Source organism: Sminthopsis crassicaudata, chromosome 6 (genome assembly GCF_048593235.1).
Source record: "Sminthopsis crassicaudata isolate SCR6 chromosome 6, ASM4859323v1, whole genome shotgun sequence".
In the NCBI taxonomy this organism is placed as follows: domain Eukaryota; kingdom Metazoa; phylum Chordata; class Mammalia; order Dasyuromorphia; family Dasyuridae; genus Sminthopsis; species Sminthopsis crassicaudata.
Genome location: NC_133622.1, coordinates 73415955 through 73432498, shown reverse-complemented (window position 1 = coordinate 73432498; position 16544 = coordinate 73415955). Strand labels below are relative to the sequence as shown.

The 16544-nt window shown below is 35.2% G+C and overlaps 1 protein-coding gene across 6 annotated transcripts in view; it reads right to left on the bottom strand.

Moving 5' to 3' along the window:
• Positions 1-16544, bottom strand: part of C6H4orf51 (chromosome 6 C4orf51 homolog) — a 72898-nt gene that overhangs the window by 41414 nt on the left and 14940 nt on the right. For 5 of the 6 annotated variants that reach the window (XM_074274630.1, XM_074274628.1, XM_074274632.1 and 2 more), the window contains one exon: positions 3502-3563. In XM_074274630.1, the coding sequence (XP_074130731.1) occupies positions 3502-3563 (62 nt within the window). Of the gene's footprint in view, positions 1-3501; positions 3564-7676; positions 7985-16544 lie in introns of those variants that run through there. The other variant, XM_074274633.1, reaches the window with a different exon arrangement.

Below are 16544 nucleotides of genomic sequence, written 5' to 3'. Positions count from 1 at the left end.
TGTAAAGACAAAAATGAGACAGTAATTATCCCTGAAGAGCTTACATTCTACTGATGGTTCTAATACATACATAAAGGGGATTTTTGGATGTGATTCTTATTCAGCAACAAATAAAGTCTCTTCCACTGCTGGGATCTGATTTGGTGATGGCTACAGACAAGCCAGAGAATCTGAAAGTAGACATAGAATTAATAATTGAAACACCAAGCAAAGATCAGCAAAACTGGTGACAAAGGACAGTGACTGGAAAGGCCAAAAGGACTGGAGCCCCGCCACTACATCAAACCCAAGGACAGAGATGATTTCTGTTCATTTTATGTCTCCAATGGGAGGATCCCTGTAGAATAGGAGAAAATTGGGAATGAAAACAAAGAGATGTTCAATACTCAACCCTGGGAAAAAATATTTCAAAGAGCCAGAAAATTCAATTGCCCTGAATTGGTCATTCTCTGTTGTGACTAATTGAAATATCACTGCAGTGTTACATACCTCCTGACTAAGAAGTGATGGAGATTCAGGGTGCAAGTTAAGATGATTTTGGGATATAGCCAGTGAGGGAATTGGTTTTGCTTTATCATTCATTATCTAAAATATGAGTTTTGTTTTTCTTTCTTGGGGGAAGAAAAAAGAAGAGAAGGCAGATTTTCTTTGTTTGAAAAAAAATTTTTTTTTAAAGAAATATCATTGCAAATAGAAGACATATAGTTCATGTCCTCAAGAATATTTCAGTCTAGTTGGGGCAACCAGACTGTGTAGACATGGAAGAGCTCTTTATCTGCCTCTGCCAAAATGAGGGGACTGGACTAGAAGACCTCCAAATGAATCTTTATTCTTATAGCCTCTAAAGAATTCTTTTACTGAGCAATAATATAAATGTTTTTGTTAGAAATGCTTAACTGAGTCTGAAGTGAAAATGTTCTTGGATGTTGAGTAAATCACTTAACCTCTGAGGGCTTCCATTTTCTGCACATATATTTGGAAGAATAATCTTCTTTTCCTACCTATCTCAGAAGGGCACTGAGAGGCAAAATAAGATATTGAGCCTGAAGTCTTTTTGAGCTCCTTCCAAGTAGCAAAGTACTATATAATTATACTCTTTGCCATTTCTTCTTGAGAAATGAGACTGAAAGATAGCAAAGGAGGAAACAAGGATAGAAAGAAGCCCCCGTACTAGACTTGATGTTTGAAATTACATCCTAGGTAGGGTCTGGAATATCTTAAACCCCAAAGTTGCTATGGTCATGAAGAGCCTCTCCCTCATTTCCTTCAATTCCAGCTCTAACCCGTAGGAATGGCTCTGAGGCAGAGATAGAGTCTCCTAGTAGATAGAATCTCCTAGTAGAGATTCCCAGATGAAAGATTCCATTACACAAAAAGAAAACATTGCTATTGTTCCATTTTGCATTTTTGATTTGTCATCAGTTATTACATTTAGAGCTTCCTCCATGGGCTGAGTTTTAGATTATTTTCCCACCTCTATTTCTGTGAGAATGATCTTCAATCTATCCTTAACATCACTTGACAATATATTAATAAAAGGGTAATGGAAAGACACATGGTAGAAATGCCACAGGTTACAATACACAACGAAAAGGGTGCTATGAAAAAGATGAAAATAAAAGATATCATTAAAGAAATGTGTATATAGAAAAAGAAGTCAAATTGGTCTGGTCTTAAGAGCAGGAGACAGCCAACCTATGTGCTCCACTGGTATTCTTGTGACAGAGAAGAGATGAGAGAGGGGAAAAGGAGAGAGACAGACACAGGTAAAGAGAGAGAACATCTATGAAGCACTTACTATATCCTAAGAATACAAAAAAAACAAAAACCAAGATAATTCCTACTCTTACATTCTAATCAAGAAAGATGATACATAAAGAACAGCTGGAATCCAGGGGTAGATTCCACATTTATGGGGCAAGGTGGGTGGCAGATAAAATCTGAAGAATAATTTCAGTGTAAAACAATATCAAGAGAAAGTAAAGAAGGTTCCTAAAAGATTTGGAACACATTCCATGATGAAATATTAGAGAAATATTCACATAAGAATCATACAGAATAGGCAGACGTTGGCAGGAACATTGACATTAATGAAATCCCAGATCCATTTGAATATTTAAAATGCCAAATTTTTCAAGTTCTTACTCCCTCTTTCGATCCTGGCCCCCAAATGTTTGCAATCTTGTCTCCTAATTTTGAATAATATCAGAATCTGATTAGCAAACTCTTCATTCAAATTCTAAGTCATTATTAGTATACAGACCCATTCAATAATTCCTCTGGAGCTCATATTAAATCAGTAATAATTAGTTGGCTTAGGATTGGTTTTAACTAGGTGAAAATTCAATTTAGGACTGAGATTGTTCTATGTACCTTATATTTATCCAGAATATATACAAGAGTGTTGTGAAATCTCTCATTAGTGTTAAATTATACTACAATGAATGAGACACATATTTTTGGATAGGCAATGTGAGAATTAGTACTGCTTTGCTATGCATATTTATTATAAATGTTTTGTGTATTTTTCCTTCAGTTAGGGAGGAAAGGTAGAAGGGAAAGAATTGTTTGTTAATTGAGAAAAATCTAATTTAACACAAAATAAATCATACTATAATTCTTTGCCCACTGAATTTGTTTTTCCTTCAAAGAAAAAAAATTAAATAAATTAGTTTTAGTTGATGAATACACGCTGACCTTATTTATCATTTTATTTAGCAGTTTGTTTTGTTAATACTAAAATTATTTAAATCACTTTGGAAGTAAAATTGACCAATTAGAACTGCTATTAACATATGTTTTATCACCCTTTAAAGGTAGGGTTTGAATTAAGCCATGAGTTGGCCAGAAAGATCTTTTCATTTCTTTACCCCAGTAGACCAAGTCCAAACTCATCCTGTGACTGAGAACTAGAGTGGGATTTAAAGGCCATCTAGACCAGGGCTTTCCATTCCTGACACCTTTCCACCTAAGAAATTTTGATAGGACTCCAAGTATATAAGTATATAAAATAGATGTGCAGATCAAACATTTTGTGTCTGAATTGGTTTCCTGGTTAAAATTTGGTTTTTGTCATATGAAACAAAGAAAATCATATCAAATGTAATATCAAATGATGAGAAAAATAAAATACGTGGTAATGGCTATGAGCCAACTTCAAAGCCAAGAACCAAAGTTCAACTTCTAACAAAGGATGGCTATGTGATTTTGAATAGGTCACCTAACCTCAATGCTCTAGGCGCCTCTCTAGGACTAAAAATTGCAAAGAAGTCTACATTGTTAGAATGGGTATGGGAATTCCCCATATCAATGAAATCATAGATTCAATACCTATGCAATTTTGAGCTCATTGCAATATTTGAGTAACAAATACCTCCAACAATCTTTTCAAGCACTTGAATCAATTATTATTTAATCTTATTAAGAATAATAAAGAATAATTATTGTACTCCTACCGAAGTCTTGTCTCATATAAGATGAATAACAAAATATTTTACTTACCACTCGTCGCTTAACATTCAGTGAATCTTTAAAGTAATTCGTAATATCAGGAGTGGGAGGAGCTAGAAGACAAATGGAAAAGAAAAAAAAGGCTGGCACTAAATCCAGTGTTCCCTTGGAGTTCTCCAAAATTTTCTTGGAGGCTTCTCCTACAAATATTACATAGCATCTGCCCTATTTAAAGGTATAATCATTAGAAAGCATGATTAGTTTTGTAGGAGGAGAGATGTTACAGAAAAAAATTTTTCTGGAAATAATAAATAGTAAATATTTTTATTCCTGAACTCTGGTGTGATACTAAGCCAATGGGAGAAAAATTCTAACAGATGATTCCAAGTTATACAATTTTTAAAAATCAAATTTTTTTTGTTTACCATTTACATTTTTCAACATATCTTTTCCTCCTCTCTCTCTCCCAGAGATCATTTTCCATAAAAATGAATAAGAGCAAAAAAATTAGGCAAAAACTAACCTATGAATTAAAAAATATGTTATTATATGCCATGTTCCATACTCAAGTTCCACCCCTAAAAAGAACCTCCTAATACTCCTTCTTTGATTATTCATTATCATTGTCACATTAATTTTCCATTGTTTTGTTGTTAGTCTTTTGAATTACATTATTACACAACTTCTAACATGAATGATACACTAAGGGTTTGCCTTCTATTATGTTTTTAGAATCATAGGATTCAATATTTGGAACTGGGAGAAAGCTTGAGAGATGTACGAACATAGACTTAGTTAGGGTTGGAAGGAATTTTAGAGGCTATCTAGGTCAACACACCTTCATCTTACAGGTGGGTAAGCAAGCCTAGAGAGATTTGCCCAGAGCAACATGACTGGTATCATTTACAGGATTTGAAAAAAGTCTTCCTGACTCCAAGTCCTTCATGCTATCCATTAAACCATCCTGCAAAAAATTTCAGGTATTTGGAGTGCTATCATAGTTTTGAAGTCAGATATTTGGAAGGGTTAAGGGCAAGTGAGGACAAACAATGAATAAATATGTTTAATAAGAGTCAGGGAAATGGGGTTTTCAGTACTCTGTGTGTATTATAAATACGTGTGTTTGTGCCTTATTCTCCTTTTACACTCTGTTACACTTTACTCCTTTAACCATGAGAGAAAGGACCGTGTGTTATGTAAATATTGATTCTTCTCCAGCCCATTGCTCAGCACAATACTGCCCACATAGTAGGTATGGAATCAATCTTCAGTGAATAAATAATGAATATAAATTGAACAGCATCTATAATTTTACTATAACCTCCTGACTTTTTCTTGATTTACTATATTTATTTAGTAAAAGAGAACGGATTTTTTTTCTAAGAATACTCAGCCAAAATGAAAGCTTGAGACAGTTATCTGAATGATTCAAGGGGAAAAAACAACACATTACCACAAAATTCAGGTGAGAGCAGACTGCAGTTTTAATCTGGCCAATTTGTCTTACCACTTCACTTCCCCAATGAATATGAATTTCTAGCCTTTCAAGGATTAGAGCCCCAAGGCATTGACAGATGCTTTAAGTAACTTATCACCTTGCAAGAGAAAAACATGAGAAGCAGAGCAGCACAGTTCCCCAAGTAATGACCTCTCTGCTGATCCCCAGACCCAAATCTATCGGAAGGTCATCTTTGCCTGGCAGTTCCCTGGGCATCTCAAGTGCCCATCCACATCCAGCACATCTACAACTGAGCTCTTCTGACTTTTCTATTTTTATCTCTATTCATCCAATCTCCCCTTATCCACATCACGATGGGTGCTTGGTTCTTTCCTTTAGCCTTCAGATCTCATCAGGAGCCAGATTCTGTGATTTCATATCTCCTAATATCTTTTGTATCATTCCTTCTTCTGTTTCCATTGCCACATAATATGCCATCACCCACCTAGACAATTGCGAGAGCCCCCACACATTTTGAAAGGTCTTCTCCCTTTGAACTCTTTCCCCAGGTCCAAGCCATCCTTTCTGTCATTGCTAGAATCATTTTTCTCATGCACACATTCTTCTAAGTGCCTCTGGGACTCTATCTGGCCTGTCTTCCATATCTGCAACGTTCTGCCCTGTCACTTCAGTCTTTTACTTCACCAGCCTTTCTCCATGACTTAGAACTTTCTAGTCTAATCCCTCCCTCTCCTCCCCAGAAGCTAATGTCTTCCCCTTTAGGATTACTTGATCTACTCTGAATATATCTTGTATAAACCTAGGTTTTTACAAGCTATCATCCCCATTAAAATAATAATTAGGTTTTATTTACCACCTTAATATTTGTCAACAGCTTTATAGCTGTTATTTGAACATCTTCACAATAATCCTTGGAAGTAGGTGTTATTATTATCCCTATTTTTACAGATGAGGAATTTTACAAATTACAAAGAGAGATTGAATGAATTGCCCAGAGTTATACAAGCTATGAAGTATCTGAGGCAGGAGGACCTATCCACTTTACCACCTCCTGTAGTGTGGAATGTGTGCCCTCTAGGAACAGGAATTTATTTAATGCATGTTGACTGACTGATGTCACATCTGCTATAAATTCTATTGTTTATGGAATAAAGTTCAAACTACCTTGCCTGGCACTCAAAATCCATAGTGTAGCAATACTTTGCCTTTCTAGTCTGTTCACATATTACTCTCTGACACTTGTTCTGTGATTTAGATAAACTAGATCACTTTCTACTCCTCAAACACGGTTCTTCCTCCACATCTTTCCTAACACCATTCCTCGTGCATGAAAGCCCCTCCCCACAACTCAGTCTTGACAGTCTTATTATTAAATTCCTCCCGGTTCTTTAAAGCCCAAATCAAACATCCTTTTCCTTGTAACCTTCCCTCATTCTGCTGGCTCCAACCTCACAGGAAAGTTTGTTTTGCAATTCTCTGATTTTACATGTAATATTTTATTAATTATCAGTATTTCATGAATTGTCTTCACTACTCTCACACAGATATATTGCATATGCTTATATATACAGGTACATGTTTCATTTTTATATTACATGTATATTTACACATGTACACATGTGTGATGTGAATTATATATATATATTTGTATGTCATTTTCCAACCTTTATGAGACTATCCATTCCATTTCATGTCATATTTTGCCATATTTCATTCCTTTGGTTTTATCTGTGAATAGTTAAGCTACTTATGAAACACAGATAATAGACAGACAGACAGATATATGATAGATAAGATGGATAGACAGACAGGTAGGCAGATAAATGGAAACATACCTACACTTAGATACATGTATGTGTCAGTATACATATGTGCATAATATATGTATACATATACAGATGCATAAATAGTTGTGTAAATAAGTATTAATGAACAAGCAGAAAGAAGTTGTGAATTTCTACCAATTCTTTAAAATTTAACCCAAGTAGCCCTTCCCTTTTATAGGATATCTGCATTTGAGATCATATAACTATTTGAATTATAAGTAAACACGTTTATTCTGTAAGCTCCATGATGGTAAAGATTGTGTACTTGATCTAAAATTTGTATTTCCCTCAAGACCTATGTCACAATGCTCTGCAAACTATATATATATATATATATATATATATATATATATATATATATATATATATTTTTTTTTAGCTAATAAATATAAAATTATTTGACCATCTCCCAGGATTAAATATAAAATTTTCTATTTAGTATTCAAAGTCTTTCATAATCTTCCCTCTCTTCCCCTCACTGCCCTCCAACACCCTTTTCCAGTCTCCTTACACCTTACCCATTGCCTTTCACCCTTTGTGCCAACGACATTCGCTTCCTTGCTGCTGCCCATCTCTAATTTGGGGCATTTTATCTGGCAGCCCCCCTATCCTCATAAATCCTCTTCTCCTCCCCTCCCATCTCCTGCCTTCCCTGGATTCCTTTCAAATATTATATAGAATCCCACCTATGGAAAACCTTTCCAAATCCCCCTTAGCAACAGTGTATTTTCTCTGTTGATTAATTATATACAATTTATCCTTTAGAAAGATTTTTTCGTACATATATAACTATTTTTATGTTTAGGTCTTCTTGATCCTCAATCCAGAATTTTACATTTTATCCACTGTATCACCTAGCTGCCTACTAAATTGGTGTATTAGCTAACAATTTCCCATCAAAAATTCAACTTTCAAAATACACTTCTTTCTGAACAGTATCCTTTTTTTCAGTTTGGTTTTTTTATTAAAGACATTTCATGTGGTTGTGATTTACTGGCATTTCTCCACCTCTCCCTGCTTCCACTTTCCAATCCAAGCACAGTAATAAGATTGGTTGACATCACTCATGAGAATAGAAAGCATCCCACACATCATAAAGATGGCACTACTTCAGTCTTCAATGAGATCTTGAACTTCTGGCTACTTGCTCCACAGTTCTGATTAGGATCCATCCACTCCTTCTCATCCTTTGGGATTTTCTGTTCGGTCTTTCCACAGATGGTCCACCCAAGGTCCTGGAGTCCTTCACCTGGTTCATGGATATGAATACAGCATGGAGATTTTCTATCTCCTTCCCCCAACATGTGCTACATAACTGACCAAGTCTTTTCTTCTTCAAGCAAAATATATCCTGTCCCATCAAACATGTCCTCATATGATATAAACTTGAGGCCTTTCCTGTTCCTGAACTCTAAAGTCCATGGCCCTTCTATTGTGCTACAGCCCTAATGTCAGTAACTATCAGGAAATACAACTCTTCTACGCAGAGACCGAGGTGTTTTGTAATGATAGAGTGAAATACCCAAATTAACTATGGGGGACATATTAAGGAAGACTCTAACTGCATCTAGAGAAAGAGCTGATAAAAAGAAATATGTATAGAATGAATTTACATATATATAATATAGGTAAACATGTATTTATGTATGTATGTGTATATGTATAAATATATATGTATATGTATGTACATATATGGGTATCATATAGGTATATACACAAATACATAGATACATATTTGTGTCTAATGGTAGCCATCCTTAGGATAGGGCAGGAGGGAGAAGAAAAAAGAAAAAAACAAATTCACATGATAACTATTTTATATTTAAAAGGAATAGCAAATCATACATATAGATTTGCAAATTTATGTACAATCCTCTTTTTTATTATTTTATGTAATGGAAATGTTTGCTTTAATCCAAAATTTAAAAAAAATAACATTTTAGAAAAATGAAATTTGAAAAAAAAAAGAATCACACAGAATAATAGTACAAGTCAGTGGCAGAGAGACAGGCAAAGTGAGCACCTTTTCTGTCTCTTCCATTTATTGATATATGACACCACAGAAACCTTCCTTCCTTCAAGGTGTTGTAGTAAATCTTCCTTACAAAATAGGAATCATATTCTCTATTCTTAGGGATCAGTTTTGAACTCCCTGGAAAGACTCTGAAAGAATAAGAAGAGACCCCAAAAAGCTGATGATTGCAGGATGGGGACCTGTTCTTTTCTTTCTCTTTGGAGAAACAAACAAGAGAAGTGAGTTTCATTTGCAGGTGGGGGAAGAATTTAGATAAGACATTAAAAATGGATCTGCTTTAGAATAAGGATTGTTAACAAACCCTTGGGAGCATACTGAAGAAAATAGCAAAATCTCTTTCCTTAAAGATGTTTCTGAAAGAAGCATATCTTCATAGCAGCACATTTTATAGTAGCCAACAGCTGGAAATAGATGGGAATAAGGGTGGGGATGGGAGTAGAGGTATGGGTGGAAGGCAGAAAAGCAGTGGGAGAATAACTGAACAAGCTGTGGCATATGAATATAGTGTATTAATATTGTGTGGTACAGAATGATAAATGCTAGGAATTCAGAGAAACATTAGAAGACTTCATATGAACTGAAGAAATATGCAGAAGCAAAAGAAGATATGCAACAACTGCACTATTATAAATGGAAAAACAAGGACAAGTCAGAAGACATCAGGTTCAAATCTTATCTAGTTACTTTGGTGTGATTTTAATCAATTCCCAAAGCTAATGGAAGGGGCAACTGGGTGATAGAGCAGATGGAGCATTGGCCATGGAGTCAGGCTGTCCCTGAGTTCAAATCCAGCTTCACTCACAGGCTGTATGACCCTGGGCAATTTACTTAACTCTCTTTGCCTCAGTTTCTTCATATGTAAAATCAGCTGGAGAAAGAAATGGCAAACCACAACAGTATCTTTGCCAAGAAAATCCCAAATGGGCTTACAAAAAGTCAGCCATGACTGAAGTGACTCAAGAACACAAAGCTAAGGGGTTTATAGATTAGGCGAATTTACCTCTTAGTTCCTACTCTCAAAATTGTGTAATTTTCTTTGTGGAACCCTCATTTCTCTGAGTCTCACTTGCCTCATCTGTAAAAAGAGGAGGATGGGCTCTTTAAAGTCCAATGCCAGTGTTATGTCCTCCTGGAAAGCATGTATAATCTCCTCACCTACCCCCAGACAAGAAACACCTTCCTTCTGGGTCCTCAGATGGCACACAGTATGTTGTGACTTTCTATTTATCTGTGACTGACTTAATACATTTGGATCAGTAACCTTCAGGCTCTTTTGATTATATACCTCTATCATGAAAGAGCTTTGATCATATACTTCCCAAATATTTGTATTAGTGATTTTCTAAATTATATTCATTTACTATTATGCCAGCAACCAAAGGCAATAATAAGATGTCTGCCTGAACAGGAGACAGACTACTCAGGTCCCACATACCAGCTCCAGAAAAGACCTAAAATTCATGCTAACCCAAATGCTAACTCAAGAACTCCAAAGAGAATTTACAGTAAGTGATTTCTTCCACACTGGAACTAAATGATGAAAAATTAGTACACATAAACTAAGAAAAGGAGACTCCCACAAAAGCAAGTGGGAGAACAACTGGGTCTAAAGATCCATTCCTGCATAATCAGAGACACATGAAGAGGATTACCAGCAGAGGCAGTGGGAGTGGAAGGATCCCCAGAGAAGGACTCAGGGAGGCCACAAAGGTCAGAGAGCCCCAGGGTAAAGACCTTGGAAGCCTCTGGGAGCGGCAACAACAAGAGCCTCCCCTGCAAAACTCAGAATAAGACAGCACAGGTGGCTGAGTCAAGAAGACCTGAGTTGTCTAGTCTCAGACACACTAGTTGTATGATCCTGGACAAATCCCTTTTAATTCTCTCCAACCTCCCAAAAAGTAAGCAATAACATTTTCTATATGTGGAGATGACTACAGTTGGGGTGAAGGCTTGGATTCAGGCTCATCTACTAGAATAGTGTCCAGGGAAGGACTGGGAGTACAATCCGATTGGCTGGTTAGAATGAAAGCCAAAGTAGGGGTTACTTTGTCTGAGAATGAATTGAAGACTTTCATTCTAGCAAGGTAAGATTGTAGCCCTGGATAGTTCTTTGCTCTGAGTCCAAATTTCCAGGGGAGGGGGAAAGGTAGAAATGAAGACCCATAGAGATATTTTTGTAAGAGCAATGTGATTGAATATGCTTCATTATTTTTGAACAATTTTGGTTTCACAGTTTGTGATACAGCAATTTTAAGATCTAGTTCTAAGTTCAGTTTATTTAAATACTTGGCTCTTATAGCTGAAAAAGATAGCTCACAAAAATATGCCAAAGGGAAGTACATCACTGATTGTCCTTAGAAAATTACAATCCCATCCACTAAATATGTAAAAGTTTTTGTTGAAAGTATACTAATAAATTTCTTCCCTCATAACAACCAGTAGTTCTTGTTAAAAATATAAATATAAATGGATTCAAATTACATTGAAACTATTTGGAAAATTTTTAAACAGGTTAGAAGATTTCAGTTTCCAATTTTTCTAAATAAGATCTCATCCATGGATGGAAATGTTTCAAAACATCAATTTTCAAAATGTTTTCTTCAAAGAAAGTTTCTTTTGAAATGGAGCTACTTTCTCATTTGTTGAAAATGTCACTTTTGTCTTGAAAGTACATATCAAGTGTATATGTGTTTTAATATATGTTAGGTAGAATATTAACAGCCATTTCTATTCACAGAAAAGGTCGGGAATTTGGGACATTAGTCTTTTATAAAAGATAAATGCCCAATTCATCCTTCTCTTCCTTCTCCTCTCTTCCCTTTTCCCCCACTCTCTTTCTCTCTCCTCTCTCTCTTTATTCCCCTCCTCTCACTCTTCCTTCTCTCTCTTTATGTGTATCTCCCCATATCTGTTTTCCTTACACAGTGGATCCTAAAAACTGTTTTTGTTTATATCTCTTTCTCCATTAAATCCTATTTTACCAGGACATAGTCTCTGAACCTTATTTGAGAATGAAAGCCATCCAAAGAATGGTTAAACGTTGCAAAAAAATATTTAAGTTCAAGGTAATTATTTCTAAATTCCCTGTAGAAATTAGACGCAGAGAACATGCTATTACTACAAAGGGATCTGGCAGGCAACATCCTAAATTAAGGGAAGGTTAAGAGCCAAGGACAGATCCAAGAACTTTCTTCAAAGCTTCTTGCCTCTCTTCTGCTCATTTAAATACACCCCATGACTTGAAGAAATACAAAGCCCACTTCACAAGCCCAGGAAAACATTCTGTCATCCCATCTTCGAAATGGATGGGAGGCATCAAGCCTGGCCCCACCTCCTGCCATATGAGGCTTTCCTATTAAGATGCTCACAGTAACAGATGATGTCTTGTGACCTTAATAATAGCTCTGGCTGCCAATGTTCGCCCGGGTCCCGTCTCTCTGGGGAATTTAGAAACAGTTGCCTTTCACTTAAAATTTTCTTGCAACATTTAACTGTTCATTAGATGCCTTTTGATCTCAAAAAAGGTACACAGAGCAAGAAATCAGTGCTCTGTAGCTCCAGGCAGGGCTTCCTCTGGGCAAATTTAGCTACAGCAATCAAGGCTGAAAATTTCACAATCCAAGTCAAAATACTAATTATCTTACCTCAGTTGATCAGAGACAGTGAACTTGAATGATTACATAATTGTTCTATTTCCTTTGTGTGTATGTGTGTTTTTTAACTCACATCAAGATAAAACATACAAAATAATTAAAATCCAGCAATCCAAACATAAGTACCAAAAAAAAAAATTAGTGCTGTTTTAAGCTATTAAAAGGTCTGAATGTAATAAATTTTTGTGTAACACTTTTAAGATTTACAGAGAATTTCCCCTACTGGTACTAGCATTATTCAAATCATTTGGATATAAAAGAAACTTTGGAATTTCCATCTAACCCCTTCAGAGTTCTATATATAAAATGGGGACTGATATTTGCACTATTACCTCACAGGATGGTTTATTCACAGGAAAGTATTTACAACCTTTAAAGCTATAAGAATAAGGGTGTTGCCAAATTATAGAAAGCAAGATTGTCGCCAAAGAAAAGACATAAGAAGCCTTATATGGTTTATAGGACCACCTTGCTCTCCTTTGCAGAAATGAGACTTTTTTATGTTTTTTTACTCAATTTTATTTTCTTCTTCCTCTTAAAAAAAAATTAGTACCTTTAATTTAATAGTACTTTTAAAAAATAAGATCTCTGAGAGGGACAAGGGGAAGGATATAGTAGAAAATCTAGATAATGTAAAAACAAAAGATATCAATTAAAATTACTATTAAAAGCCTATAAATAGTATTGTCATAGATGAAGAAACTGAGGTTGAGAATTGGAAAAATTTATCTAGGCTCACCAAAGCAATAAATAGTAGAGTTGGGAATTGAACCCCTCTTCTTCCTTCCAATCCTACCTCCTAAATATATTGTTATCTGAAGTCTTTTGCAAATTCCTTAAAACCCCTGATAACAACAAAAATCAGCAATGACCACCCCATAAATCATGGACTCCTAGATCACATTATTGGTCTTTTGTCTGACATTGACATAACGCAAATGAGTTGTGCTTCAAACTTTCATCTGGAAATTGGCTTTTTGTGGGCTTTTTTTTTCTTTTTGAAACTCAGAAAATATTTCCCTGAGAAATAATTTTTTAAAAATTTATTTATTCTGAACTTAAAAAAATAAAACAATTCTCTTGATAACATAGTAAAATCAGAGTAGAAAACGATGATTCCACATGAAACTATTGATCTGTTATATATAATTTGCTATTCCTTTTAAATTTAATCATGTAACTTTTTAATAAAATTATAAAATAAATTAGGGGCAACTAAGTGGTACAGTGGTTAGAGCACTAGTCCTAAAGTCAGGAGGACCTGAGTTCAAATCTGGTCTCAGATACTTAACACTTCCTGGCTGTGTGACCCTGGGCAAGTCACTTAACCCCAATTGCCACTGCAAAAAAATAAATAAATAAATAAAATAAAGTAAAACAAAATTATAAAAAGTGTTAGTAATGGCTAAAATTTCCAGGCAGCTACAGAAATGAGTGAATGAATAAATAACATTTAACTTAAAATGTAGCTGAAATACTATAGGTTGTTTGTTTCACATGTCCTTTATTTCATTCTCTGTGTTTGTATCCTCAGTATTTAGTGCCTGGTACCATAACAGGTGCTTAATAATAAATGCTTATTGATTGATTCATTTGCTTATGCCTATTTATAAGTATATTTGATCTTACAATAAAAAAGATCTTGAAACCCCCATCCCTAATATTACTTTATTTAACTTTATGAAAAAGAAAATTTTGACACTGCCCTAATTCTATGAGTGCTCTACATGTTTAGCCTTGCTATACCTACCTATATATGTATATATAAATATATATATATATATATGCATACACATATGTACACTCTCTTCATTTGTCCAATCTTTTTGAATTCTAAATCTTTGCTTCTATAATTCCCAAACCCTATATTATAGAAAATGACCAGGAATTAAATTTCAGAACATTTATACATTCTGCACTCAGAAATTCTTATGCATATCCTCTTAGATATTTGCTTTCATGTTTAAGGCTCAACATTATAAAAGCAGAACTTTATATTAGATCCTCAAAATTTCTTAAATTGGCTCACTCTTGCCTTTGTTTATAATGAGTTCACTGATGTCACAATTTTCTCAAGAACATAAGATGTCCCAGTACCGTTTTATCTGCAGACTTTATCTCCCCCATCTTAAAACACTAGCAGGACAAAAATTTAAGACTACCTTAAAGGACTCAGTTGTGTCATATGACACTGTGCATTTCTTTTATCCATAAGGAAAAGAAAATGGAGAAAGGATGACAATTTTTATTTCAAAGTAAAATTAAAATAAATGTTTGCATCAACAGATATATTTAAGTTCATCTATTGTTAATAATGGTGAATGAAGGGTCAGAAGAAAGAGAAAAAGGTTGTCATATATTTATGTGATATTCTATATTAAGGCAATGAGGCACAGTGAAAAAAATAATGAATTTGAAGTCAGAGGAAAGGAGTTCAAATCCTAGTTTTGCCACTTACTATTTGTATAACCTGGGCATGTAGTAGGCATTGAATAAATGCTTGATGATTTGATCTTGATTTCAAATTGTTCCTATGTGAAATGAGACACTCTAAGTACCTACGATGCTAATATGATCCTTTTTGTTAGCAAGGCAATTGGAGTTAAGTGACTTGCCCAGGATCATACAGATAGTGTTATGTATCTGAGGCCAAATTTGAACTCAAGTCCTCCTGACTTCAGAACTAGAGTTCTATAAATCTACGATCCTTTGATTCACTTGGTTGCTTCTGAAAATATTTTTTAAAATAATGATATAATATCCATCCCAAGACCTGTAAGAAACATTTTTGGTAGAGTTAGGGGATGGAATCACAAATAACTCAGTGACTTCTGTGTGCCAAAAGTTGTAGGAAATCTCTAATTAATTACTGCTTGGTCCAAGTGTGTAGAATCACTGAGAACTAACTATTCAAAACACACTAGTTATCCTCAAGTTATGAAAACATTCCCTTTTCAGAGGTACATATCTCCTGTATGTACTTAAAACATACACAGTTTGTCTCTCTTTTTAGAATGCAAGCACCTTAAAAATAAGGGGTTTTCCCTATTTGTTCATTTGTTTGGTTTTGAGCATTCCATTTCCAACACCTAGCATAGGGCTTGGTATGCAATAGATTATTAATATTTATCAATTAGTAATTGATTATGACACATTTCTGGCTCTACCCAAGAAGTACTTATTTCCCTTCTAAAATATAGTCCCTATATTGGGCCTATATGATTGGGCCAATTCAGAATATAGTATGACTGTATGTGTGTGTATGTGTGTGTGTGTGTGTGCTCAACTTTTCTGAGCCCATGATGGATCTTTAGAATTACAGAGCTAATGAACTTGTTTTATTGTTCTTTTTCAGTTTCACATTTATGATCATTATTAATTTTGTTTTCCTGGTTCCTTCTGCAGTTAATGTAGTGGTAGGAGTGGTAGCGGTAGTAGCAGCAACAGCAGTAATAGTAGTAGTGATGATAGTGGTAGTGGTGCAGGTACAGGTAGTAGTGATAGTAATGATAGTAGTGATACAATAGAAGTGGTAGTAATAGTAACAGAGTAGTAGTAGTAGTAGTAGTAGTAGTAGTAGTAGTAGTAGTAGTAGTAGTAGTAGTAGTAGTAGTAGTAGTAATAATATGGTAGTAGTAGTAGGTAGCAGCAGCAGCAAAATGGTAGTAACAGTGGTATACAGCAGTAGTATCTGTCAATGGACACTGCCTCTCTGCACCTTGGGCTGTCTTGGAGGCTATTACTATTAGTATTAGTATCAAAGGACATTCACTAAACCGAGCCTGCACATCATATCTTCCCTCTCCCCACCCCACCATACATTTTTACTACTAAAGAGGCTTGGAAATCCAATTAGGTGATCCTTGCTTGGACATTTGGGGCTGGCTCATAGAGCTCTGAGCATTATTGGCCCTCAGGCAGGCTTTGTAGCTATCAGAACCAGGATTCTACCTCAGGATGGGTCCAAGGTGATTAGCTGGGCTAATAGCCATTTAATGTAATAGGATTATACTCTGCTGGTGCCCACACTAGACTTGCTGGCTTAGAGTAAAGCTCTCAGGAGGTTTCCCATCCTATTACCCAGAAACACTAGACTGTAACCTTCTAGGTCCTACAATTAA